The sequence below is a fragment of the Symphalangus syndactylus genome, chromosome 24 (genome assembly GCF_028878055.3).
Source record: "Symphalangus syndactylus isolate Jambi chromosome 24, NHGRI_mSymSyn1-v2.1_pri, whole genome shotgun sequence".
Taxonomy (NCBI): Eukaryota; Metazoa; Chordata; class Mammalia; order Primates; family Hylobatidae; genus Symphalangus; species Symphalangus syndactylus.
Window position 1 is genome coordinate 70,015,756 of NC_072446.2, and position 27,141 is coordinate 70,042,896.

General features: G+C 43.2%; 2 protein-coding genes and 1 pseudogene across 7 annotated transcripts in view; 2 read left to right on the forward strand and 1 right to left on the reverse strand.

Moving 5' to 3' along the window:
- Positions 1-2,847, reverse strand: part of MCM8 (minichromosome maintenance 8 homologous recombination repair factor) — a 48,344-nt gene extending 45,497 nt beyond the window's left edge. The window contains exons 1-3 of one of the 3 annotated variants that reach the window (XM_055265055.2): positions 2,429-2,847; positions 1,293-1,445; positions 928-1,032 (exon numbers count right to left, since the gene is read on the reverse strand). In XM_055265055.2, the coding sequence (XP_055121030.1) occupies positions 928-1,032; positions 1,293-1,440 (253 nt within the window). In that variant the 5' untranslated portion in view covers positions 1,441-1,445; positions 2,429-2,847. Of the gene's footprint in view, positions 1-927; positions 1,033-1,292; positions 1,446-2,428 lie in introns of those variants that run through there. The other 2 variants (XM_055265054.2, XM_063634017.1) reach the window with 2 other exon arrangements.
- Positions 2,848-2,885: 38 nt separating this feature from the next.
- TRMT6 (tRNA methyltransferase 6 non-catalytic subunit) lies at positions 2,886-15,896 on the forward strand. 4 transcript variants are annotated; one of them, XM_055265589.2, is made up of 11 exons: positions 2,886-3,166; positions 7,093-7,220; positions 8,779-8,888; positions 9,435-9,526; positions 9,658-9,741; positions 10,003-10,127; positions 10,896-11,254; positions 11,640-11,764; positions 12,330-12,432; positions 12,536-12,622; positions 15,011-15,896. In XM_055265589.2, the coding sequence occupies exons 1-11, from the start codon at positions 3,039-3,041 to the stop codon at positions 15,200-15,202; spliced, it is 1,533 nt and encodes a 510-aa protein (XP_055121564.2). In that variant the 5' UTR covers positions 2,886-3,038; the 3' UTR covers positions 15,203-15,896. The 4 variants fall into 4 exon arrangements, with proteins under 4 accessions (XP_055121564.2, XP_063490088.1, XP_063490089.1 ...); XM_063634018.1 differs by having other exon boundaries at positions 11,640-11,757; positions 12,329-12,432; XM_063634019.1 differs by having other exon boundaries at positions 11,640-11,743.
- Positions 15,897-24,339: 8,443 nt separating this feature from the next.
- Positions 24,340-27,141, forward strand: LOC129474439 (KN motif and ankyrin repeat domain-containing protein 1-like; annotated as a pseudogene).

Sequence of the window (27,141 nt, forward strand, 5' to 3'; positions counted from 1 at the left end):
CATACACACACACACCCCTCATGAGACATAAGAAACAAATGGGTATTTTAACAGCACAGAAAAGACAGTTCCCTGCACCTATACAGACTGATGTAGGTTAACTGGTATTCCTAATTATCAAAGGGAGATTCCTTACCTGTGTTTCTACACAAAGCTGTATTTGTTATTGTCCCTTGATTTCAAGCCCACTGTTCTACTTCCTACTCTGCGATGCTATAATTCAGATCTGTACCCTACAGTCTCAGATTCTCTTTAAATTCTGCCAATTGAAGGCACTTTAGAGACTGGAAGGTGGCAGGAAGAGAGAAAGGAATTTATTCTTGTTTCCAATTCTTTTCAGCATCTCTGCAGCTGCAGAAGATAACGATAGTGCTAGCCTCCAGTTCCAAGCGCCACTGAGTCACGCCCCCTCAGTCACCAGTGGCAACCAGCTTCATTTGCCTTAGCGGTCTAAGCACAGCTCTCTAAGGTAGCCTTCAGAAGTCCAAGCATAGCTTTGTAGGGTGCCCCTCAAAAGTCAAAATTAACAGCTATGCTGTGACCTCTCCAACCTTTGAATTCCCACGTTCTGGTAACCTCAGAACTTCTTTTACTCTCTTAGCCATAAGGATGGTTGCTGCTTCCTGAATTACGACTTTCTGGGGGGTTACCTCAATATTTCCTTTCTGCTTTTTCAGTCTTCCATTTTTGTATCCAATTTCTTGTATTAAGTCCCCTTTTTGAAATACCTAGTATGGTTTCTGCTTTCCCGACTGATATAGAGTCTAAAATGCTTTTGAAACATAAACATCATTTAATTGTTTGGATGAACTAAGATTAAAGCAGGTATATGTTAGTAAGTGAATTATAGTAATACAAGATGTAACATCCAAAGACAAGTTAAGAAAATACGATTTATGGTGCTTTTTTGTACTTTTTAAACCCTACCTTCGGAGAAATAAAGCTTCCAGCCTTTATATGGTATGAGTCGATCCAATGTTGACTGCACTGACTGTGGGGTCTTTGTTGAAAGCAAAAACTGTGGAGTTTGTTCTGAAAAAAATAAAATACTAGGTTAGTAGAAACAGAGTGAACATTTTTCCAATATGCTTCTCTTTCCAAATGAGACTCTCATTAATAGAGTATCCAAATTAGAAGTTTTAGTAAGAATCTAGGACATCAATGTTCAAATACTTACTAAGGAGTAGCACGAAATAAAAGACAAACCGAAGTATGAGACAAACCGCCTTGTATGATAGACATGAATTGCTTCCTTAAGTGAAAAAAATTGAACAATCATTGACCTCACCTACCAGAAGTATGTTTTCCGGTGGTTTTACTCAGATCAGGTCTGTGTTCTCTTTCTCTCCATTTTCCTGAGAAGTTCCCACCACCTCTTCCCCTTTTCCAGCTTTGAAATCTTCCTCGTCCAAATCCTCTGCCTCTATACTCTCCATTCATCTCTCCTAAAAGATAGATATTAAAAAGGTCTTCACCAAAACTGTAAGGAAAATAGTGCTCCTAAAAATGTATTAATAAAAAGGGAAAAATTAATGTATTCTAGGTTCAAGACTAGCAAACGGGCTTGCAAAGTTGTACAGCTATGATACAAGACCCAAATATTCTGCAGTTAAGTTTCTAATTTCTATCGCTTTTTAAGGTATACCATAATAGTTTAATAACTATTAAATATGGTTTACGTATACTAGACGCCCATAGGTTAAAAATAAGGACAGGTACTGCACCTGTTTGCAAGTCCTCATTACAGAAATGAAAATAAGACAGGTAATTAACTCTATGAAAACTTATTTGCAGTATTTGAGACTTATTATTGTAGGACAGGACAGGATGAACATAATTCTGGCCTGTGAGACACTAGGGATACATCATCACAGCTTCTTACATACAGTCAGTCCTGCAGTGTCACATCCACTTTTTGTGCAATTTTTCTGTAAATCCAAAACTGTTCTTTTAAAATACAAGTCTACTTAAAAATGATTCATATCCTAAGTATACGAGTAAAGATATACCTGTACACTGCAGTGCAATTCATTATAAAATAATCTATCCAAATCCTTACTTAAAAGGGGTTTAGTTAATAAAACAAGTTAGTAACTAGAAAGTTCACGATTTAACGGCATGATAGGGCTCCAATAATTAGGCATTACACATTATGAAACTGATGCTCAAAGAAATTAAGCAAACCGATCAAGATCAAAGTTGTTTGTTGACAGTACAGAGATAAAACTTTCAGGCTCCCAAGGTGAGGCGCTCCTTCGACAACGCTGCGTGCCATACCCTTCTCAAACGAGACAATATGCTGAGAATAGTAACAAATTCAAAAAAACGTTAAGAGGTAGGACTGGAGAAAGAGTAAAAATTAACAGTTGGGTACCTGTGCTTCTTTAAATACTACTTTATTTACATCTCCTAAGGCTAAAGTTCTTACTTGCTAGGGACAGAGGTCCCAAAGCTCTCCTAGTTCACAACTGGGCCGGCTCCAGGATACGCGCAGATCTGTCCGCCCGGATTCTCCCTCCCGTAGAGAAGCACCACGGGGCTAAGAGTCTCCGGGATCTTAGCTCCTCAGGCGACTCCCGCCAAGTCCGCAGTTCTCTTCAGCCGCAGCTTTCCTGTCGTCCCCGCGCGGTGCTGAATCCCATCTGTCTCAACGGCTCGGGAAACTCAGTTTCCCCACCGCAGCTTCCAGAAGGTGTCTGTAGCGCACAGCGCCGCAAAAATGCCTCAAGCAAAAATCAGGTCTTCCCCTAAATTCTTTTTTGGCGCTTCAGTGATCCAACTTCTGCTCAAAGAAGCGGCAAGACGGGAAGGGCGGGGCGGAGTGCAGCCAATCAAGGAGTTTGGCCAGACGGAAGCTGAGAGGCTCCCGGAAGCGGTCTTGAGGTCTGGACCGGAAAGCGGAAGCGGCGTGCAACACGTGGGGGCGGTGCCGGTCGGAGGGCTCCTAGTGCTCCAGGTTGTGGGAAGTGAGGCTGGCGGTGGCGACAACCGAGAAGGAGGGGCGAGACGCCGCGGAGCACGGCGACCGGCTGAGCGTCATGGAGGGCTCAGGGGAGCAGCCGGGCCCACAACCACAGCATCCCGGAGACCACCGCATCCGCGACGGCGACTTCGTGGTGCTGAAACGTGAAGATGTGTTTAAAGCAGTACAAGTCCAGCGGAGAAAGTAAGTCAGATCGCTGACTTTAGGGGTCTCCCGCCCCCACATTGTAGATACCCCCTCCCTCCAGGTTTCTCCACAGACTTCTCTCGCCAGGGTGCCATTCTTGGCTTTCTCGGTCACCATTCCCCGCCCTTGTTGTCTCCTCGGGTCTTTCTGTCACAGAAGGCTTTTCCACCAGGATCCCGTCCTCGAACCTCATAATCTCCCTTAACCCTCCTTTTTTTCCCAGAGCCCCCTCCATGATTTCATATCTGGCCGTCCACCTTCAGCATCCTTTTCAGTCTTTCCACAGAGTTCCTTCCCCGGAATTCCATTCTTGGCCCTAGGGTGCCAATGCCTCCCTCTCCACACCCTTAATCACCTGTCCTGAAGTTCTTTCCCTAGGACCTTGGGATCTTCACTGTCTTTTCACAGACACCCCCTCCTTTCTTCACTTTAGGATCTCATCCTTGTCTCCCAGAGTCTCCTTCAAGTTCCCCCTTTTTTTTCCACCATAGATCCTCCTTCTTCCCTAATCCCTCAGTCAGGATCTATCCCACAAAAAATGAAACCTCTCCTACCTAGTCTGGCTTTCCATCCTCTTCTCTACCCAAACAGGATACACAGAATAGATGAAGGAGACAGTTCACCACAGAGTGTGGAATCACTTTGAATTTCCCTCGTTTTACTCACCAAAGGATTCAACGCTGGGAAAATTGCTAAAAAGCAATTTGCTCAAGGCCTCAGAACTCGAAGTTAGGTTTGGTTTGTGCACCTGCTGATTAGTATCGCTCTGTTTTATAATAGTAGAGAAGTGGGATTTTGATAACTTTCTGGAAGGGCTGGTGAGGTTGTTAAGTCCTAAGAGCTTATTAATGGTGAAAATTTATTGGGATATTTGGATTACTTTATCTGAGAAATAGAACCACAGTTTTTTTGTTTTTGAGACGGAGTCTCGCTTTGTCGCCCAGGCTTTAGTGCAGTAGTGCAGTCTCGGCTCATTGCAGCCTCTGCCTCCTGGGTTCAAGCGATTCTCCTGCCTCAGCCTCCCTAGCGGCTGGGACTCTGGCACCATCACGCCATCACACCCGGCTAATTTTTTTTTGTATTTTTAGTAGAGATGGGGTTTCACCATGTTGGCCAGGCTGATCTCGAACTCCTGACCTCAGGTGATCCACCCGCCTCGGCCTCCCAAAGTGCTGGGATTACGGGTGTGAGCCACCACACCTGGCCACAGTTTCTTTTGAGCTAGGTTATTGTATTACTTTTGACAGAGATAAGTTGAATGCAATGTCAGGAGAACAGCTTTCTGCAGACTGGGAAGTATGAGATTTGGAATTTCTGATAAGTACTTACTTCAGATGAATTCTTTTACTCCTGGTTTAAGCAAACTGTTGACTGGTATTTAAGGTGAAGCAAGCATCATAAAATAGTCAAGAAACAAGTCTCCAGAGCACTAAGCTGGTGATAACCAAGCTTTTTGCACAAGCACTAATTTAGTAAAGAAAAAAAGTTTTTTTTATGAGAGGTATGTTTCTTTTAGTCCGGAAATGTAATACCTGCACCAACCTTTAACCATTTTTAAATTCTTCTTCTTTTTTTTCTTTTTTAAACTAACTAATTTTTTTTGTAGAGATAGAGTTTCACTATGTTGTCTAGGCTCGTCTCCAATTCCTGGGCTCAAGTAATTCCAGCCACCTCAGCCTCCCAGAGTGCTGGGATTACAGGCGTGAACCACTGCGCCTGACCTTCCCCTTTTGTGGTGCCAAAAGGGCTGGGGACCACTGCCCTAAACGTTTATTTGGAAATACTTTGCAACAGGCCCTCTTCCTCGCAGAAGTCATAGTGGCAGTTTCCATTTTATTTAGGAAATGACTCTAAGCTCGGCTGCATCCTGGGTCAGACTCCCACATCACCCTTGGGGCTACACTCATCTGGTTGGGCAAAAAACAGTCCAGGCTCTCTGAGAAGTAGACTCTGCAAATCCCACTCCTTCCCAGTAAAGATGTGGCCTCCTCATCCTTCTAACTGGACCCCACATTCCCGACTGGGGCAGTGACCTGTCAAACCAGCCAGTTTTAAGTGACATTCATCATCCCCTCTGCATTTCACATAGGCTTGCAGAGAGGTAAACCCACCCATCTCAGATCCAATGTTTTCGTTTGGTTTGTTTGTTTGTTCGTTTTGTGAGACGGGATCTCACTCAGTCCCCCAGGCTAGAGTGTAGTGTCTTGGCTCACTGCAACCACTGCCTCTTGAGCTCAAGCAATCTTCCACCTCAGCCTCCTCAGTAACTAATTTGTGTACTTTCTGTAGAGAAACTCCTGAACTCAAGTGACCCTCCTGCTTCAGCCTCCCAAGTAGCTGGGACTACAGGTGTGTGCCACTACACCTGGCTAATTTTTGTATTTTTTGTAGAGATGGAGTTTTTCCCCATCAGCCAGGCTGGTCTCAAACTCCTGGACTCAAGTGACCCACCTGGCCTCCCACGCTTCTGGGATTACAAGTGTGACCCACCACACCTGGCCAGATCCAGTGTTTCAGTAGCACCTAGGTGATTAAAGGATGAGGGTAGGGGGTGCACATCTGGGCTGAGCTGAATTGCAACATCTAAGGAGGTTTACATTAGCAAATATTTTGAGCGTCTGTTACATTCTGTTGTATGTAAGTATCTAGGAACCCAGCAAATAACAAGAATTGGCCATATCTGAATCACTTATGATCATACAGGATTTCCCTCAGATGCTTTGAGTAAGCTTTAATGAAGATGCGACGCGAAAGTGTGGCGGGATTTAGGGAACCAATAAAGGTGACACACCCAGAGACCAGCAATGGTGGTAAGCCTCTGACACGGGAACGTGGGTGATGTGGCAGTATATTCTGTCGTAGTCAGCTTCCTGGCGGCACAGAGAGGAAGAGAAAGAGTGGGATGGGGCACAAACAGAATTAACAACTACATGATTCCCAGAATTCAGTGTTCTGTGCACATGGGCCATGTCCTGAAGCTAGGTGGGCTTTCTAAGGTCCTTAGGTCTTTGCTGGAGTAGACCGTGTGGTATAGTGGAAAGAATGAGGCTTGGAGTCAGACACAGATTTGAATTTGAATCCCAGCTCCAACAACACCTTGCAACTGTGAATCTTGGACAAGATACTTCTCCCTGGGCCTCAGATTGCTCTTCTGGAAAGAGCTATGTCCCAGGATTACCATGAGAATTAAATCAAAAAGTGTGAATCACACCTAGCACACACTGCCTAGCCCCTGGTTGGCACTCAGCAGATGTTAGTTTTCTTCTTTTGAGAAGAAAGGATTGTGTTCCTGTGGGATTTCTCTTTTAAAATGCAATAAGATAAAAAATTTATGTCATAGGAAAACCTCAAGTTGCCTGGTCCTCAGTAGAGCATTGTCAGTGATAGGCTCCATTTCCAAGTGTGTAGGTTGTCAGTGTTTATTTGCAAGTATAATTTGCTTTTATGAGATAATTTTCAAATAAAATGGCCAATCAGACCAAGCCCAAGAAATTTGTTAAATCCTTGTTACTTCAATGATTGTTCAGTTTTGACATTTTCTGGGGTAAGTTGCAAGAGGTGTCACAGTGTGTGTCCAGGCCTGGCGATCTTGGGGATCCTGTCTGCCATTCAGGATATCTGCAGAGCCTGTGAGTTTGGACATCCTGGTAGACAGTGCAAAGTGGGGTCAGCCCAGTGCACCAGAAGAGGAATGTCTTCTGTCTTTGCTTCCCCTTTCCAAAATTCAATTTCTTGTGGCTTATTCATTAATTTTATGTCTCTATCCCAACCAGGTTCTCTCTAGTTCCTTTGTTGCTTTATGTTCAGAGATAATGCTGCTGATCATCCATTGTGGAGACCACTTTTGAAATAAACTGTAGTGAATGTGTCTTCTGTACTGAATACAAAAGATATTCAGTTAATTGATTGCTTTTTTTCCCTAGAAAAGTAACTTTCGAAAAACAGTGGTTCTACCTGGATAACGTCATTGGCCATAGTTATGGAACCACATTTGAAGTGACCAGTGGAGGAAGTCTACAGCCCAAGAAGAAGAGGGAAGAGCCTACTGCAGGTGCACATGCTGGATGCGTGAAATAGATGCTTTCCAACTGACTAGTTAGAAACATCTCAACCTCCACCTATTTCCTAAGTGCTAGGCCATGCTATCCCAAAAGAAATCTTAACTCATAATCTAAGAACTGAAGCTTAGTGGAGTGAAGCAAGTACTGCCTTTGGCCATGGGATAACCTGGATTCTGGCTCCAGCCCACCATTAAATGGTTCTCTGCTCTTGGGCCAGTCCTTTCATCCTATGAGTCGTTGCTGCGTAATTGCAAGAACATATGTAGAGTTCTCTGTTGGCCAGGCATTTAATCCTGTGAGTCGTTGCTGCATCATTGCAAGAACAAATGTAAAGTTCTTTCAGTGCCCAGAAGTTATGTAACAGCTGTAAGGTGGTTAACATATGGTGTAGAGGTTAAGAGGTCTGGTTTTGGATCCAGCTAAGTTCAATTTCTACCTTCATCACTTGCCTTGTACCATTGGGCAACTTATTTGATTTCTGTGAGTCTTACATCCTTATACATGTAAAATAGGGTCATAAACACATTTAATGCCTAGGTTGTATTGAGTGTTCAATGATATGACTCATAGGAAGTTCTGAATAGTGTCTTGCTTTTATTTTAGTAAGGGCCCATAATTTTAGCTATTACTATTATTATTTCTTAACCTCTTGTCCAAAAGCTGTTATTATTAATTAAAATTATATTTATTAAAATGAACACTGAGAATATCTTATTAATTAAAACAAAAGTAATTATTTGAAGTTAAATACTATTAAAGTTTTGAGTCAAATCAGTTATTTAGATACATTTAAATTAATAACCATATTTTTACTAAGCACCAAATATATGCCAGGTATAATTTGGCACTGCAGTTATAGCAGTTCATAAGATAGACTGTCATATAAAATGTGCTTACCAGTTGGAACGCCAAAAATAATCAAGTAGACAAGCAAACAGCATGATTTCTGATGGTGAAGTGACACATGCTATGAAGATAATAAAGTGGGGGCATGTACTAATTTGGTAAAGCAAGAGAATGAGCTCAGCCTCAAGTGATAGGAAGGATCCAGCCACTCAGACATCTGTCATAGAACCTTCCAGGCAGAGGAAGCAGCAGGTGCCAAAAGCCTGCTGTGGGACCTTGCTGAGTGTGTTCAAGGAACAGAAAGAAGGCCATTGTGGCTGAAGCTAAAGTGTCAAGAGATCAGGCCAGGAACGATAGATAGGGGCCAGATCATTTATGACTTTGCAGGTCATCTTTGTAATGTATTCTCGTTGCTGTGGGAAGCCACTGTATGGTTTTAAGCATGGGGTAGATGAGTCAAATTGCATTTAAACAAAGAGCACTCTGGCATCCAGGTGGATAGTAGGGGGGCAAGACTGGAAGCAGGAAGATGACTTAGGGGCTTGGAGTAGTTTTGGCAGGAAAGGGTCGTGTGATGGGGGCGGCACAGCTGGGAGGCCAGGCTTGAGTGGCCGATGGACTGGTTGTGGAGATGGACTCAGAAAAAGAAAATGTCAAATAATTTCAGACCATAAATATCAATAGAGCAATTTCTTTCCTTAGAGACTAAAGAAGCGGGCACTGATAATCGAAATATAGTTGATGATGGGAAATCTCAGAAACTTACTCAAGATGACATAAAAGCTTTGAAGGACAAGGGCATTAAAGGAGAGGTAATATTCAAAGGATTTTTAGTTCTGTTTTTGTCTGTTTGGCATTTAGGAAACTGGTTTTTAAAGCAGACTGTACCTAAGGTAAAACAAAAAAAAAAGTTATAGCTTTGATAGAAGTAGGTTGAAATGTACATGTTACTCAACATTTCAAAGATTTTATGTCTTATATACAGGAATATAAGTGAATGACATTACTAACGTCAGTGGTAGAAAATGTAATAACAGTGCATATCAGGATTTAACTTTGTTCATTTTCAGTAATGTTTTCAGCCAATGTCTTCAGAAATTAGTTTCCTTTACCTCTCTTCTCCTTTTATTGGATATCTCTGTTCTTTTACCTTGGTTTAAATGGAGTTATAAAGTACTTGTATTTTATTATCAATTCCAAATATAGTATAGAAATACAAAGTTCATCTATTTGGACTTCTGTGGAAAAGGGATTGGAGAATCAGACCGTTGGATCCATTCTTGGGTAAGAAGCCTTTGGAAATTACTTGTTTTGTGAAAGTAAAGTTTCAGAAAATCTACTTGCTCCTTTTCTTATAGGAAATAGTTCAGCAGTTAATTGAAAATAGTACAACATTCCGAGACAAGACAGAATTTGCCCAAGATAAATACATTAAAAAGAAGAAAAAAAAGTAAGTAGTTTTTATTTTAAAAGGCCGACAATATTAAACTTTTTTATGTTTTAAAATATACATTTTATTACAAATAAAATATTTTAAGTCATTTTTTTCAAGTCAGTGTTCTGTTTTTTCTTCCCCTCCAGATATGAAGCCATCATTACTGTTGTGAAGCCATCCACCCGTATTCTTTCAATTATGTATTATGCAAGAGAACCTGGAAAAATTAAGTACGCTTTGTTTCCTTTCAAAAGTATAATTGGGGGAAATATGTCTTTAAGAAAGTCATGATTTTAAGTAAAATGAAAAAACTTGCTCACCTGCATAAAGTATCCTCCTACCTCATAAATTGTAAGTCCTTTTACTGTCACCTCCAAAGCAATCAATAATCTTATCAACATAATTTTAATAAAGCAAACAAAACTTGAAAAATGATTAAAATAATAGGCTTTACTTAGCTAAAAATGAACGAATTATTGTTTTTACTTTAGCCACATGAGATACGATACATTAGCCCAGATGTTGACATTGGGAAATATCCGTGCTGGCAACAAAATGATTGTGATGGAAACGTGTGCAGGCTTGGTGCTGGGTGCAATGATGGAACGAATGGGAGGTAAGATTTAATATTTCCATTTTCAACGAAACCCCACCCTGATGTGAGTAAAGGTGGTCCAAAAATGTAAACTCATGGAAAGCCAGATTGAATTACCTCAGAGTTAACGAAGTGACTTGGGTGAACCTGCACAGCTCCTAGCATGGGGACCTTCTTACACAGTCTCCATCACCCAGCCCCCCACCCATGGGTACCCCCAAACCCATGGCGATTGTCCTTTCTAGCTTCACTGTGGGTGGGCATGATGCTGCAGCCTGTGGCTGGCTAGGGCTTTCAGGACAGTGATTTTAGTAAACTCCTGGGTAGCTGGTGCTCATTTCATTGGGCCTAAATCGAAGGGATTGAGTGGGAAGGTTACTAAGCATGTATTCTCTCTGGAAGAACACAACACAGCCTGATTTGTCTGGTTTTTTTCTGACCCCATAGAAGGTAAGAACTTGTAACTGCTCCATTTGAGGATCAGAGTGAGGGGAAGCAGAGTCAGTCACCAATCATGTGACATCCAAATTTGCAGACACAGGGTTTTACAGTAGTATCAAGTGGGGATAAGCTTTGAGACTTCCTGCTATCTGCTTTAGGATTATATTACCTCCATTGGTAATACTTATAGACTCCAAACAGACTCCTTGAGGAGCTGCACCATCCTTCAGCCTCTGAATAAAGTATTAATAGAAAGACCTTCAGTCTCATTACTGTGGAGGACTCACTGAGGGTTTGCATAGTCTAGAGTCACTCCACGGGCAGATATTATTTATTTTATCTGTTCAGGTTTTGGCTCCATTATTCAGCTATACCCCGGAGGTGCACCTGTTCGGGCAGCGACAGCGTGTTTTGGATTTCCCAAATCTTTTCTCAGTGGTCTTTATGAATTCCCTCTCAACAAAGTGGACAGTCTTCTACATGGAACATTTTCTGCTGAGATGTTATCTTCAGAGCCAAAAGACAGTGCTTTGATTGAAGAAAGTAATGGCACACTGGAGGAAAAACAGGCTTCTGAACAAGAAAATGAAGACAGTATGGCAGAGGCCCCAGAGAGCAACCACCCGGAAGACCAGGAAACAATGGAAACCATTTCTCAAGATCCAGAACATAAGGGGCCTAAAGAGAGAGGAAGCAGAAAAGATTATGTAAGGATGCCAGGAGTCCCCACCACCCCCGTAATCTCAGGCCCTCAGTTAACTTCAGTTAAGTCATGAGATTTGATTTGGCTTTTGGTGTATTAGCTCCCAGGATGATAACTGTCAAAACAGAGAACGAGTGTGCATGTACACAAGCGTGTGATTCGGTCTTTGGGATGGAGCTTTAGGATACAGAAGCGTTGCATAGATAGCTTAATGGTTTTAATAGTATATAGGCTTTCTTGTGTATTTGCAACTTCCTTATAAACAACCTGCTTCTATTGGTTTAGTCCAAGTTGATAAATATTGTTGAAATGTTTTGACAGAGCAGAGCATTTCCATAAATTTGACTGAAAGACCCCAGTACATTGATTGCTTATTTTTCTTTTTGAAGATTCAGGAAAAACAGAGGAGACAAGAAGAGCAGAGGAAAAGACATTTAGAGGCTGCTGCTCTGCTGAGTGAAAGAAACGCAGATGGGTGTGTTGATGGAAGAAGGCAGGAGACTCCTCGATGCATGTGGGCTCTGCTTCAGACAGATTGGCATTCTCTTTCTCCTTGTCTGCTTTGATTCTAGTGGGACCTGAGATGAGAATTTTGTCTTGGGGGTTTTTTAAAGAAAGGAGGCTGAGGCTGGCAGGGTTGGGGAATTGATGATGCTGGTTTCAGGGTTTCAGAAGAAACTGAATCTTCTCCATCACAGTGCATCAAGACGGGCCTTGTGGTCCCACTGGATGCAGGGGATGGGGCACTGAAATGCTGCGACACAGGCTATAACAGATGTCCACAAAGCAGCTTATGCAGTGTTGGATTTGTTTCCGGGTGATTTTTTTTAGAAATCAAGAATGTTATTAAGTGCCACTTAGAGTTGCCAAGTACCACAAGAGCTTCTAACCTAGTTCGCGTTTCCTGGAAAGAAATAGCTCATGATTGTATTCTGTTTTGGATTTCTAGAATGTTATATTTAAATCTCTTCTCTGTGTGAGTCATGCAAATTAATACATGATTATTTTAAATGCATTTTGAAACCTGTGCTCCACTTTGGGGGAGTAGAGAAATAATTTGTCTGGCATTTTCCTTACAGTTTAATTGTAGCTAGTCGTTTCCACCCCACTCCCCTGCTGCTGTCTTTGCTGGACTTTGTGGCCCCTTCAAGGCCGTTTGTGGTCTACTGTCAGTACAAAGAGGTAATACTGGAATGGAATGAGCAGGAATTCTTACGTCTGAATGTTGATTCTTAAACTGCATCCCAGGAAGTAGTTCTTAACGGAATTCTGTTTTTGCCTGCAGCCTCTGTTGGAATGCTACACAAAACTGCGGGAGAGGGGAGGGGTCATCAACCTCAGGCTGTCTGAAACCTGGCTCAGAAATTACCAGGTACGTGTTCTTACAGCCAGTCCCAAGAGCTGCCCTCCCAAGACTTGACTGTCCTTGCAATAGTACTAGAAGTCATTAAATAGAGTTATCTCAGCCAGGCACAGTGGCTTATGCCTGTAATCCCAGCACTTTGGGAGGCCAAGGCAGGCAGATCGCTTGAGCCCAGGAGTTCAAGACCAGCTTGGGCAACATGGTGAAACCCTGTCTCTACAAAAAAATACATAAATTGGCTGGGCGTGACCCTGTATCTACAAAAAATATAAAAATTAGTCGAGCATGGTGGCAGGTGCCTGTAGTCCCAGCTACTCAGGAGCTGAGATGGAAAGATTGCTTGAACCTAGGAGGTCAAGGCTGCAGTGAGCCGAGATCCCACCACTGCACTCCAGCCTGGGTGACAGAGTAAGACCCTGTCTCAAAAACAAAATAAAAATAGAGATATCTCTGTTTCTTTCTACAGGGATGCAGATGTCTCATGGCTGTTACTCAGAGAATGTGCCGCTGACTTTTTCTGACCCTTTTTTTCTCTTATTATGTCAGAATATATTACTCTGTAACTCTGCCCTAAAGGCATTTAAAATGCAAACCGCTGTGGTTCTTATTTCCCCAAGGCCTCAGTATCACTGTGGATGATATAATTGACAATAACAAAATTCCCAGGTAGATGAGAAACTGGCCCTTTCCTCTCTGCCAGGATGTTTTTGCGGCATGTTTTCAGGATTTACTAGTGGGCTCTGTGTCAGTTCAGGTCTTCTGGAAGACATATGCTAAGATGGAAGTCGAAGCGTAAGAGGTTTATTGAGGGAAATGCCTTAGAAAGATAAGGGGAGAGGGAGCAAGATTGGTGGTACAGGTTGATGCCTGGGCAAGGAGCGGGTAGAGAAAGGAGGATGGTAGGAATAGCCTGCAGTGCTGCTCTGAGAAAGTCTCCAGGAGGCTGATGGCGAGCCCAAGTGGAAAGATAGCCATTCAAGGAGTCCTGTGTTAAGCAGAAATTCTCCAGCCCTGGTACCCATGCTCAGTTAACTGACTGGAAGCAACCCATGGCCTCCTTCAGTATGAATGCTGCAGTGGATCCCAAAGGAGCGGCAGCTGGAGGTGTTCTGCCTGAATGCCTTGCAGCCGTTCCCTCATGAAGGGAGATCTGAGGGGAGAACCTCCATGCTGCCGTAGGCCCGGTCTCATTGCTTGCTGTCTTACCATACTGTAGTGGGGATGCTGTTGAGCCTTGGTAACCCTGCCCTTTGTGGAGGTTGTCTTACTTAGCTAAGGTTACAGGAGAAAGAGGAGAGAAGTTGCCTTGGCAGAGTTAACAGGGTAGCGGGGAAGGGAGGTTTGAAGTGTAGTACATTCAGTAGCAACTTCTCCATAGACCCAGGCTCCATTATTGGCCATGAAGCTTCCTGAAGCCAAGAGAAAGAAAGCTATATGCACAGTTCTAGAGTACTGCCCAGACCATTACCCATTCTCCATCAGAAACATGCTTCAGTTTCTAGAGAAACCTGGGCTGAACTGAAAACTGCTTCAGTTTTCTTTTTCTTTCTTTTTTTTTTTTTTTGAGACAGTCTCGCTCTGTCGCCCAGGCTGGAGTGCAGTGGTGCGATCTTGGCTCACTGCAACCTCTGCCTCCCGGGTTCAAGCAATTCTCCTGCCTCAGCCTCCCAGGTAGCTGGCATTACAGGCGTGTGCCACCACGCCTGGCTAATTTTTGTATTTTTAGTAGAGATGGGGTTTCACCATGTTAGCCAGGCTGATCTCAAACTCCTGACCTTGTGATCCGCCTGCCTCAGCATCCCAAAGTGCTGGGATTACAGGCGTGAGTCACCATGCCTGGCCAGTTTTATTTTTCAAAAGAAAATCAATTAAACCAATTTCTACACTTTTCTCTGCATTGTAATGTGAAGGAATGAGTCCTTAGTAGTTGGTCCATTTAAAGCCTGGTGCCGTGGCTCATGTCTGTAATCCCAGCCCTTTGGAAAGCCAAGGCGGGAGGTTCACTTGAGGCCAGGAGTTCGAGGTTACAGTGAGCCAAAATCTCACTACTGCACTCCAGCCTGAGGAACAGAGTGAGACCCTGCCTCTGAAAGAAAGAAGGAAAAGGAAAGAAAAAGAAAGGAAAGGAAAGGGAAGGGGAAGGGGAGGGGGAGGGGAAGGGAAAGGAAGAGAAGGGAAGGGAGGGGAAGGGAAAGGAGGGGAAGGGAAGGGAAGGGGAAAAGGAAAGGAAAGGAAAGAGGGAGGAAGGGAGGGAGGGAAAGAAAGGAAAGAAAGAAACTGGTCCATTGAAATTATCAAGAGAACTGTGTTGTTTAAATTCTAATTTTTGGTATATGTGGTGTTAGCATGGACTTTATTGTCTTGGGAAAGCATGAATGTCTTTTCTGTCTTGATTAGGTTTTGCCAGATCGAAGTCATCCTAAACTGCTGATGAGTGGAGGTGGGGGTTACCTTCTCTCCGGCTTCACCGTTGCCATGGACAACCTTAAAGCAGACACCAGCCTCAGATCTAATGCAAGCACTTTAGAATCACACGAGACTGAGGAGCCTGCAGCTAAAAAACGGAAATGCCCAGAGTCTGACTCTTAACCCTTTGAGAATTGCTCTGAATTTTGTTCTCAGGCATTATACAGTTAGTAATTAAACTTTAAATGCCATTACTACTTGTTTTTTCATATCCCAAGAATAAGAACGTGTCTATGTACCCGTTTCTAGGAAGGAGGAGTATATGCCTTTTGTCTATTTCTGACACAGATGCACTTGGTCTGTCAAAACTGCAACCATGGGGTATGTAGTATGACCAACTGCATTTAACAGAACTCCTCTAAGTACTTCTAAATATTCTGTGCAAATATCTTGAGAACTTCAACATCCTAAAAATGTGTTTCTACAAGACTTTATATTTTAAGCTAAGTGGAATAATACAACGTAACTAAAACTTGGCGGGTACCGAAAGGAGGGTAATTCATGGAAGAAATTTCCTCTGTTCATTCCGTTCTCTTCAACCTAAGCAATATGGATGTGTGAGTGTGTGATTTATTATGGTACCAAAAATGTCCACCCTCTTTCCTGCAGTGGAATAAGCTTTTTTGAAATGCTAAGGTTTTATTTTAATAGTTGATAACCTGGGAAAGTTCTGAGTATTTATTTTACTGCTCTTTTTTGTGCATAGAAAGGTTTAGTAGGGTACTTTTTTGCATTAATTTGCCAATACTCTTATTCTTTGTTCTAAATAAAGTGACTAGAATTTTTGTGTACTATTCAATTAAAGGAAACAAATGTCTTTTCCCTCTCTGTGGTCTTATGGATACACATTTGAACACACACACATATATGTATATAGATGTTGGTATATATACACACATATATTTATATATACATAGATATATACATACACATACATGTGGAGACATAGATTGTACCACCTGTATGAATATGTATGTACACATGGGGACAGAAAGAGTATGCAAGCTGTTTGAACTATATCAAAGTTTTGTGCAGGACTTAGACCAGTTCTCATTGTATTAGTGTTATTCCTTGTCAGATGTCCCTGCAGTGCCTTTCTTGATGATTATTAATGCTGAAGAACTCTGTCATGATTAGATGGTTACCCTTTCTAAGCTCTGAAAAACTCTAATCATTTGATCATATGCTGTAGCAAAGAAAGTGTTCAGAATCAGCCAACGCTCTTGTTCGTTTGAGAGATTGAGTCTTGCTCACTGGAACATGGTCATCGTTTGTGTTGCTTCTGTCATCATAGGATAGGTGTATATCATACAGCAGGGAACATCTCAGAAAAAAATATTTGTTTTCCAAATAGCATATGCTATTTTGATAATAGCCAATGTGATTACTAAGTACAATTTTGAGTCCTTTATCCTAATTGCTATTAAAGAATGAAAATGTTGGCCAGGCACAATGGGTCATGCCTGTAATCCCAACACTTCGGGAGGCCCAGGCAGGCGGATCACCTGAGGTCAGGAGTTCAAGACCAGCCTGACAAACATGTTGAAACCCGATCTCTACTAAAAATTCAAAAATTAGCCGTGTGTGGTGGCTAACGCCTGTAATCCCAGCTACTCGGGAGGCTGAGGAGGCAGGAGAACCGCTTGAACCCGGGAGGCGGAGGTTGCAGTGAGCCGAGACCATGCCATTGCACTCCAGCCTGGGCAACAAGAGCGAAACTCTCAAAAAATAAAAATAAAATAAAAATGTTTCCTACTGTGATTCATCTAACAGTGATGCAGTCAGTGATGCCATGTTGGCTTTCAGCCGATTGTGACATATGGTCTGTCTATTGTAGAGGACATGTCTGGATTGGCACCTCACGGAACGTGTTGCAAGCTGTTGTCACACACATATAGCTAGTCAAGTTTGGACAAGGAGAACGGAAAACTATGTGCATAGATTAGAATCAGTAGTGGCCGGTCTCCTGGTTACTGGTTTGCAAGTTGCATTCCATTCCCTACATCTTTTCTCTGAGTTCCTTGAGCAAGGGGTCTGGGGTCTGAGCTACCAAGGCCCTGCATTCTCATGTTACCTTGTGAACTCATCTTACCAATGCCAACAGCATAAGTTAATCTGTATTTTTTTTTTCTCATTCATATAGTTTACTTCATCTGAGTACAGATGATTGAATTCTGTGGTTTGCAAACTTAGCATTGGAAAACTTAGAATCCCTTGGAGGGCTTGGTAAGCAGAGGCCATTGGACCCTCCACCCCACAGAATAACATTTCAGTACTTGTGGAGTGGGACAGAGTATTTGCATTTCAAGTAGTTTCCAGGTGATATTGGTGCCGTTGGTCCAGGAACGGCCCATTGGGAACCACTACTGTGTGCATGTACATCATTGGTATAGCTAAATACAGGATGTTTTTGTCTTGTGTTTAAAATGGACATTCACCTTTGGAGCAGATGAACGGATAATTTTATGATTTTTGGACATCCAGCCACCAGAGGAGTTATGTAGAATAGCACTTTAATGAATGGCAATCAAAAAGTCAAAGACAAAAATCATTCTGTAACATCCATCCTGTTTCTCCATTGGACTAGGGTACTTGGTAATATAGCCTGGCACCCATTACACGGCATTTTTTAGCTTAAAGGTACACTAAAATCGTATAAAGCAAGTACTGAGCAATCATTCATGCACTGGTTGTATATTGAAAAGCCAAAAATACAGTCTTTTCTCAATACATAGTGAAGCTTTGAAAAAAAAAAAGGAGTGTTTCCATGTTGTTTTAAAGTGTTGGTTGTAAATATTGCAAGAACAATATTAAATATTAAAATGCATGTCCTAAAAATCCATGATCAAGATTCACTTTATCCTGATTTTGTAATGCATTTAGGTGCAGTGCTAGAAAGGAACAGAGTATCTAATAACTTGAAATATAATGTTGCCTCTAGGCTAGTATTAATTTTTGTAAAAAGGATTATAGATTTTCCTTGAACTTAACTGTGTAGCACAGGTCAGATGGTGAGAGAGGTAAGTCCCTGAATAGCTACTTAAAAAGCAACTAGTAACCTTTTTTTTTTTTTGAGACGGAGTCTCGCTCTGTCGCCCAGGCTGGAGTGCAGTGGCGCAATCTCGGCTCACTGCAAGCTCCGCCTCCCGGGTTCACGCCATTCTCCTGCCTCAGCCTCTCCAAGTAGCTGGGACTACAGGCGCCCGCCACCACGCCTGGCTAATTTTTTGTCTTTTTTAGTAGAGATGGGGTTTCACCGTGGTCTCGATCTCCTGACCTCGTGATCCGCCCGCCTCGGCCTCCCAAAGTGCTGGGATTACAAGCGTGAGCCACCGCGCCGGGCCAGCAACTAGTAACCTTTTAACTACCATATTAACATTTACTAGGCACTCACAGCTATTTGAGTTTTTATGAGAAAGGGCAAAATCTTTGCAGCATAGGAAATGAATATCATACTCTACCCACTCCTTTTGGAAGGCCTTTTTTACAGTTCTATTAATAACCTGGGGTTTTTTTGTTTTTGTTTTTGTTTTACTCTTAGCTGAGATTTCATTAAAACAAGACTGGAAAGATTTTGACATTTCATTTTTGCTTTGACAGGTAACAAGGTGCTATATATATTTTGTTTTGAAAGAGGGGTAGGTTAATCTGTTGGATGTTTAGTCTACATAGTGTTATAATTCTAAGCCAACAAAGTTTAAAAAGTGGAGAAATTAATCCAGAGGAAATGATGGCAGGCGTTCTTTTGCCTTTTGGGAACACTTTTCCTCAATCAAATGCTCAGGTGGGTAGTGACCTCTCAGTGCTCTCCTGTCACCTGTGAATGACACAAAATAGGAGCTATAAACCAGATTAAATTAAATTAAATTAAATAATTATATAGACCAGACTTGGTGGCTTACGCCTGTAATCCCAGCCCTTTGGGAGACCAAGGAGGGTGGATCACTTGAGGTCAGGAGTTTGAGACCAGCCTGGCCAACATGGTGAAACCCCTTCTCTACTAAAAATACAAAAATTTGGCGGGCACCTGTAATCCCAGCTACTTGGGAGGCTGAGGCAGGAGAATCGCTTGAACCCAGGAGGTGGAGGTTGCAGTGAGCTGAGATCGCGCCACTGCATTCCAGCCTGGGCATCAGAGTGAGACTCTGTCATTCATAAATAAATAAATAAATAAATAAAGTCATATGGTGATAGATTCAAGAAAGGAGATAAAAATAAGAAAGAATATGATTAATTTAAATCAGGGGCAGCAAATCTGGCCCACTACAAGTTTTTTTGTATGGCCTGTAACAAAAGATTTTTACGTTTTTAAGTGGTTGAAGCAGAAAAGTAAAAAATAAAAAATAAAAAATAAAATAAATTTGTGACATGGGAAAATTACATGAAATTCAAACTGAAGTTTTATTGGAATGCAACCACTCTTAATTTGTTTATATCTTGTCAATGGCTGCTTTCACACTGTGGCAAAGTTGAATACTTGTGATAGAGCCCATATGGTCTCAAAGCCTAAAACACACGCTCTGTGGGCCTTTGTGAAAAACTGCTGATCACCGATTTCAGTGGCGTGATGAGACGGATTGCGGCACTGGTGGAAACGGGAGAGCAGCCCCTTTGGAGCAGCCACAGCGGGAAGCAGGTTTGGTGTGAACAGCAAGCAACGATGGGCAGTAGTGTGACATCCAGAGCTCCTTCTCGGTCCGCTGCACCTATCAGCATGTCTGACACCGTCCATCCCTCTGTTGCCAGGCTTTTCCTCCCTTGGCTTCTAGAATACCACTCTCTCCTGGTTTCCCTCCTACCTCTCTGGTCTTTCTTTCCGTATCTCTCTCGCTGGTTCCTCCTCATCTCTGAAACTTCTAAACGTTGGCATGCCTCAGGGCTCAGCACTTGCACTTCTTCCTTTTCTTGTCTACACTCACACCCTAGGGTGTTTGGGGGATTTGGGGACTGATCAAAGAGAAAGACATGACCATGAGATGGCAGCAGCACACACATATTTTATTGGTGATGGTGACACTCTGACAGGTTTGCATAGGGGTAGGGGGATGTCCCTTACAGCAAGAGTCTGTCCAAAGGGCACACACTACAGGTGCTGCTACTCAGAAGGAGAGGAGGAAGGGCAAGGATACTCCCGAGATAGGGGAGAGTCAGAAACAAGGCTTATGTGTCTAGGTGGTGTTGCACAGCAGCACAGAGGGGAGTCTCTGGGTCAGAGAGCTCTGAAGGACAGGGACGGCTTGAGGTTTGTGTTTTTGTTTTTGGTTTTATTTTTCTGAGACAGGGTCTCACTCTGTCACCCAGGCTGGAGAGCAGTGGCGTGATCTCAGCTCACTGCAACCTCCAACTCCCAGGCTCAAGTGATCCTCCCACCTCAGCCTCCCAAGTAGCTGGGACTACAGGCACATGTCACCACACATAGCTGATTTTTGTATTTTTAGTACAGACAGGGTTTCATTATGTTGCCCAGGCTGGTCTCGAACTCCTGAGCTCAAGCGATCTGCCTGCCTCGGCCTCCGAAAGTGCTGGGATTAACACTGCACTTAAGGTCTTATAACCACAAGGCTCTATGTTATCAATGGCCAACAGATGCTGGGTATAGTTTCACCGAGTATGTACCAGGAAGGCCCTGAATGGCTAAAAATTGGCTTAAAATTTGTTTAAAATAATTGGATGCGTAAAAATTTGAGTTTGGCTTCTGCAGTAATCAGTGTCAGCCTGCAATGAAGAAATAAACACTCTATGAGCCAATACACAGAGGCCATCTTTGACTCATTTATATAATTCTAGGTGATCTCACCCAGTTTTAAGGCTTTAAATACCATCTCTATGATGATGACTCCCACGTGCAGTCTTCAACACAGGACTTTTCCTCCAGCACTGGCTCATATACCCAGCTCAACACCTCTGTGGGTATCTATTCACGTCTCAAACTTAACAAGTTCAAATCTGAGCTCCCCATCTCTCCCCTCCCAAACCAGTCCCTCCTGCAGTCTCCCCGTCTGTTTTCCCAGGTGCTCAGGCCTAAAGCCTTGGTATTCTCCTCTTGTTCCCTCATGCCACTCCAAAACCAGCAGCCCTACCTGTCAGCTCTGTCTCCATAATAGATCTAGAATTCTATCACTTCTCCCCATTCCCAGTGCCACCACCTTGGACCCAGCCATCATGATGACCCACCAGGGTCATTACAGTGCCCTCTTTATTGGTTTCTGTGTTTCCGCCTTCACTTCCCCTGCAGCCATCTCTCAACCCAGCAGCCAGTGTTGTTATAAACATAAAGCAAATCCTATCAGTCATCCGTTGAGAACTCTCCAATTGCAAAACAACCTACAGAGAGCCCAGCATGACCTGGCGCCTGCTGCCTCTCTAAGCTCACCTCCTACGACAGTCTCCCACTCTGGCCTCTTGTTCTTCTTCAAACATGCCAAACACATTCCCGACCCAGGGCCTTTGCACCTACTATTCCCTCTGCCTGAAATGTCCTTCCCCCAGGTGTCCACATGGCTCACACCCTTTCTTCAGGTCTTTCATCAACAGATACTTTCTCAGTGAGGCCTGTCATGTATGTGAGTGTCAGGATCCTGGACTGCAGAATTTTAATTACTGCAATTAATTAATTATTTCAGCACCTGAAATCTCCTGATTATATATTATGTGTTTGTTTGTTTTGAGACAGAGTTTCGGTCTTGTTGCCCAGGCTGGAGTGCAATGGCGAAATCTCGGCTCACTGCAACCTCTACCTCCTGGGTTCAAGTGAGTCTCCTGCCTCAGCCTCCCAAGTAGCTGGGATTACAGGCAACTGCCACCATGCCCAGCTATTTTTTGTATTTTTAGTAGAGTGGGGTTTCACTATGTTGACCACGCTGGTCTCCAACTCCTGACCTCAGGTGATCTGCCTGCTTCGACCTCCCAGAGTGCTGGGATTACAGGGTTGAGCCACACACCTGGCCTCCTGATTATACTATGTTTTACATGGTGTGTATTTTCATTTTGTAATAATAGGACCCTTTCTGTCCTCCTGTCCCATCTCTGTGTATAACTCCTTCTCGATAAACTTGTCATGATATTATAAATCATGACAATTAACATATTCAAATAAGAAAATAAATCTAAAATTTAAATTACAGGTGGCTGCATCTGCACAAGGATTTGGAGGATGGGGCACTGAGGCCATTGTTTCTCATTGTATTAGATACCTAGGGCTGCCATAACAATGTACCACAAGCAGAGTGGCTTAAAACAACAGAAAAGTATTCTACTGCATATCTGGAGGCCAGAAGTCTGGAATTGAATTGTTGGCAGAGGCAGTGTTCCCTCTGACAGTTCTAGGGCAGAATCCTTGCTTGACCCTTCCAGCATCTGGTAACCCAGGCATTTCTCGGCTTGAAGAGGCATAGCTCCAGTCTTTGCCTGTCTCCACATAGTATTCTCCTCTGTGTGTGTGTTTGTCTCTGAATTTCCGTCTCCTTGTAAGGACACCAATAATACTAGAATTGGGCCCACTCTAATGACCCCATCTTAACTGTGGAGACCCTATTTCCAAATAAGGTCACATTCATGGGTGCCAGTGGTTAAGACTTCTTCATTTTGGGGACAAAATTCAACCCATAATCCTCATTTATAAGCCTTTCAGGACTACTTAATGTTTTTACGATGAACATAAATTATTTTGATTAAAAGTGAGAAAAACAGTGGCCTAGATTGTTCTTCACTTCTTCCTGAAGAAATGGTGGCATCCCTGAGATCCTAATTGCACCGTCTGAGCAGCAAGTGTTGGGTGGGATTCTCTTGGGTGTCTCCTTCATCCTTGATAGACCATCTACACCTTCACGTTTCCTTCCCCTGGGGTGTTGGCAAACTAAAATGAAAAGATGTACTAATGTGCAGAGCCTCAACAAGGCAGATGCCGGGGGAAGCTGGGGGGTGCCATACTGCATTGCACTCTAGCTTCCAGCAGCTTTCCTCGTGAGCAGCGCCCAGTGTGTGTGTGTGTGTGTGTGTGTGTGTGTGTGTGTGTGTGTGATTTGCTAGGCTGGCATTTGGTGTATTGCTGGGTTTTGTTTTCTCTCCTACAGTGAGTAGATCACTTTTCACCTTGGGCCCCTCAATCTCTCTTTAGGAAAGGATTTTGTTTTCTGCTGGGCTATGATAGGAAAAAAGGCAGAGACGTTGTACTCCGTGCGTGTGAGTACATGTTGAGCATTTCCCAGTATCTTGTATCAGGATATATTAAGACAAGGGGTTGCAACTGCAGGTATACTATCTGGCATAATATAAGCCTTGACTTTGGATAGTTTCTTAGGTCTGGGTCCTCCAAGATCAAACCCTGAGACAAGTATTTGAGAACAAGCGGTTTACATGACAGATGATCCCAGGAAACACCGGCAGCGTCACCAGTGGGCAGCGGAAAAGGTAAAGGCAGCCAATAAAGGCTACATTATCGTGCAGCTCACTGCTGTGGCACCTGGGGCATGATCCACGGAGGAAGTCTGGGAGGCAGTGCAGAATATGTGCCTCAGCGTCTCTCCACCTGAGGGGGGTGGGTGCTGCCCTACTTTATTATGGGTTGAATTGTGTCCCCAGAAAAAAATATGTTGAAGTCCCAACCCCTAATACATGTAAATGTGACCTGAGTTGAAAATAGGGTGGTTGCAGATGTAATCAGTTAAGATGAGGTCCTACTGGAGTAGGATGGGTCCTTAATTCAATATGACTGGTGTCCTGATGAAGAACACCATGTTAAGAGACAGACTCACAGGGAGAGAGCGCCCATGTGCAGACAGAGGTGGCAGTGGGAGCTCTGCTGCCACAAGCCAAGGAAGGCCTGGAAGAAGCAAGGAAGGAAGAAGCAAAGATGAAGCAAGAAACTAGGAAGAAGCAAGGAATGATCCTCCTCTACAGGCTTTGAAGGGAGCATGGCCTTGCTGACACCTTGATTTTGGACTTCTGGCCTCCAAAACTGTAAGAGAATAAATTTCTGTTTTAAGCCATCCAGTTTGTGGTGATTTGTTATGGCAGCCCCAGAAAACTAGTATGCTATGTATTTACCAACCACCCTTGTCTACTATAAGAGCTACCTCCTCCAGCAGCCTTTCCCTCCTCACACCCCCATCACTGCCCTTTACAAACAGGCAGTCATGATCCCATGGCCAGAAAAAAAAAAAACAACTGCAGGCAGAGAGATAGCAAGAAACCTTCTAGAAGTGTGTGTTCAGGTTTAGAAAAATTCGCCATCAGATTTATAGCACTGATGGGCTCCCCATATGACGAAGCAGCAATGCTCCTGGAAAAGTATGTCACAGAGAGTTCATCTAAAAAGAATCTGGTTAAGTAGCACAGGCAATTCTTGACTTAGCCAAGAGGAGGAGAACCAGGCCTTTCTTGATGGATAAAAGTCCTATGTGATTTTAAAGCTTATTTTTGCGTCTGCTGAGGCTCAGCACACACCATCCCAAAATATGACTGGAGGAGACCACAATGTGCCACCCAAAAATATACCTCTTTGGCATATTTTGAGCTGGTTATTCAGAGAAACTGCAGACACAGGAATGGCTCTAAAAAGCTGTCCTTTTTACAAGGAAATTTACATCTAGAAAGGAAATCTACATTAGTAAAGTATCTGTATCAGGAAGAAGGCTGCTCAGAGGTGGGGATCTCAGAAGGAAAGCTGGTCAGCAGCCAGGATGCCTTCCCTGCTCAGGAAAGTACACGGTCTCCAGTGAACCTGACAGACAACCAGATGGCCACTGGCCTCCGTATGCACAACAATGAAAGTACACTGGAGCCCATTAAGAAGAAGAAAGATGGTAACAAAGATTCAAATGGCGTGAAAAAGAATCTTCAGTTTGTTGGCATTAATGGAGGATGTGCAACAACTTCAAGTGATGATTTCAGCACAGATGAAAGCTCTTCTTCTGAGTCAGATGATGAGTGTGATGTCATTGAGTAATATCCTCTTGAAGAATATGAGGATGAAGACACTTGGGGAATGGCCAAAGGGCACCTCGCCATTAACATTGAAGGTTTCAAGTCAGCCAGGGTGGAAGATGAAATGCAGTTTCAAGAATGTGAACCTGAGAAGGTGAAAATCAGAGGGAGGTATAAATTAAGTGAAAAGATGTTGTCTGCTTGCAACTTACTGAAAAATAATATAAATGACCCCAAAGCTGTGACCAGCAAAGATATGACGTTCTGTCTGAACACCCTCCAGCACAAGTGGTTCTGCATGTCCAGTCAGAAGTCAGCCATTGCAGCCACCCTGGGACACCACAGGGCTGCTTGTGAGGCTACCTCCCTGGATGCCCTCTACTAGGTCATCAACTTGGCAGACGGCAACAGCAACACAGCCCTCCATTACAGCGTGTCCTACTCCAATTTTGAGATTGTGAAGCTGCTGTTGGACACCCAAATGTGTAACGTGGATCACCTGAACAAGGGGCTATACCTCCATCATGCTGGCGGCCCTCGCAGCTGTGGAAGCAGAGGACATGCAGGTTGGGGAAGAACCCTGGCTGAAAGGTGAGCCTCAAAGCCAGTCAGCTGGGGCAGATGGCCCTCATGCTGGCAGTCAGTTACTGGGCAGATCGGCATGGTGTATGGTCTGCTGGCCTGTGGGGCTGAGGTCAACCTCCAGGACAACAAGGGCTCCATGGTCCTCATTGTGCCAGCAAGCACGGGCACATGGAGATCATCAAGCTGCTGCTGGCCCAGCTGGGCTGCAGTGTCCACCTGGAGGACAACGATGGCAGCACCATGCTCTCGATTGCCCTGGAAGTGGGGCACAAGGGCTTCACTGTTCTTCTGTATGCCCACATCAGCTTTGCAAAAGCCCAGTCTCCGGGCACCTCTAGGCTTGGAATGAAGCCACAGAGTTTCATTTGATTGATTGTATGCAAATAGCCCTCCATTTTCATGCCACTATTAAGCTGCCAACTGTGCCTGCTGGAGTGACAGACACCGAATGTATATGTATTGTGCCTGAGCTCACCAGCAAACAGACGCATAAAGCCCAGGGCCAAAGGCTGAAGCTTTCACAGTGCAGAGATTGCCAGCCTGGGCACGCATGCCTCCTTTCTGGCCATCTTCTCTCTGCGTGGGGTGCACTTTAACCTACTCTGTGTTGCTGGTGAGTCTCTGCTCTGTTATGTACAGCCATAGGGACTTGTGACCTGACCTGACCTGAATGGGCACCTTCTATTCCATCTCTCCACTTCTAGACCACCACCACAGAGAAGTGTCAGGTTCTCATTGGCATCACGTTTTAAAATTTTTCCACAAATATTTATGTTTACCATATGTGGCACCATTAGAAAGCTCTTCCAAAATTCTATCCCAGCACAGTTTTGTTGATTTTTCTTTTTTTTATTTTAAAGTAAGAAAGTTGATCATCAGTAACTTCATCCTGGGCTAGATAGAACTCTCAAAAAGTATGAAACTTACAAAAGAAAATATTTTCATTTGGTTTTATCTAGGTAGATGTAAATATGACTTTTAAAAAAAAGAGTATATGAAATTGGCACAGTATTTTCAACTTTTGTATTTCATACTAATTAAAGACATGAAGAACTACATGTAACATTATCATATTTTTGTTAATAATTGCACAATTCTGTATCTAACGATAAAGGTGGAATTGTGTTGGAGGAATTGGCTATGTATTTGCCTCTAGAGAAATATAGCGTAGTTCTCTGTGTTTATGGATTCCTTTATACTGTGTCACATTTACTTTGGTCCTACATGTATTTAAATGTTTGAAGTGCCTTAGACTTTTGCCATATTTTCAAAATAAAATTTCATTAAGCTCTAAAAAAAAAAAAAAAAAAGAAGGCTGCTGGATCACTTTGATTACCTGAGAGATTTTATCTGCATAACAACACAACCTTTATTTATCATACAATTCCTCCTGCTACCTTCCCATAACTGTGTCCCCCAGGAACCCCAAGCCCCCTATTCTCTTCTGTAGCTCAGGATGCCATAAAAAATTCAATCATCTGGCCCTTCTGAGTCTTATATTTTGTGGGACTCCTGGGCCTATGCATGTAATTAAAATGTTTTTTTCTCCTGTT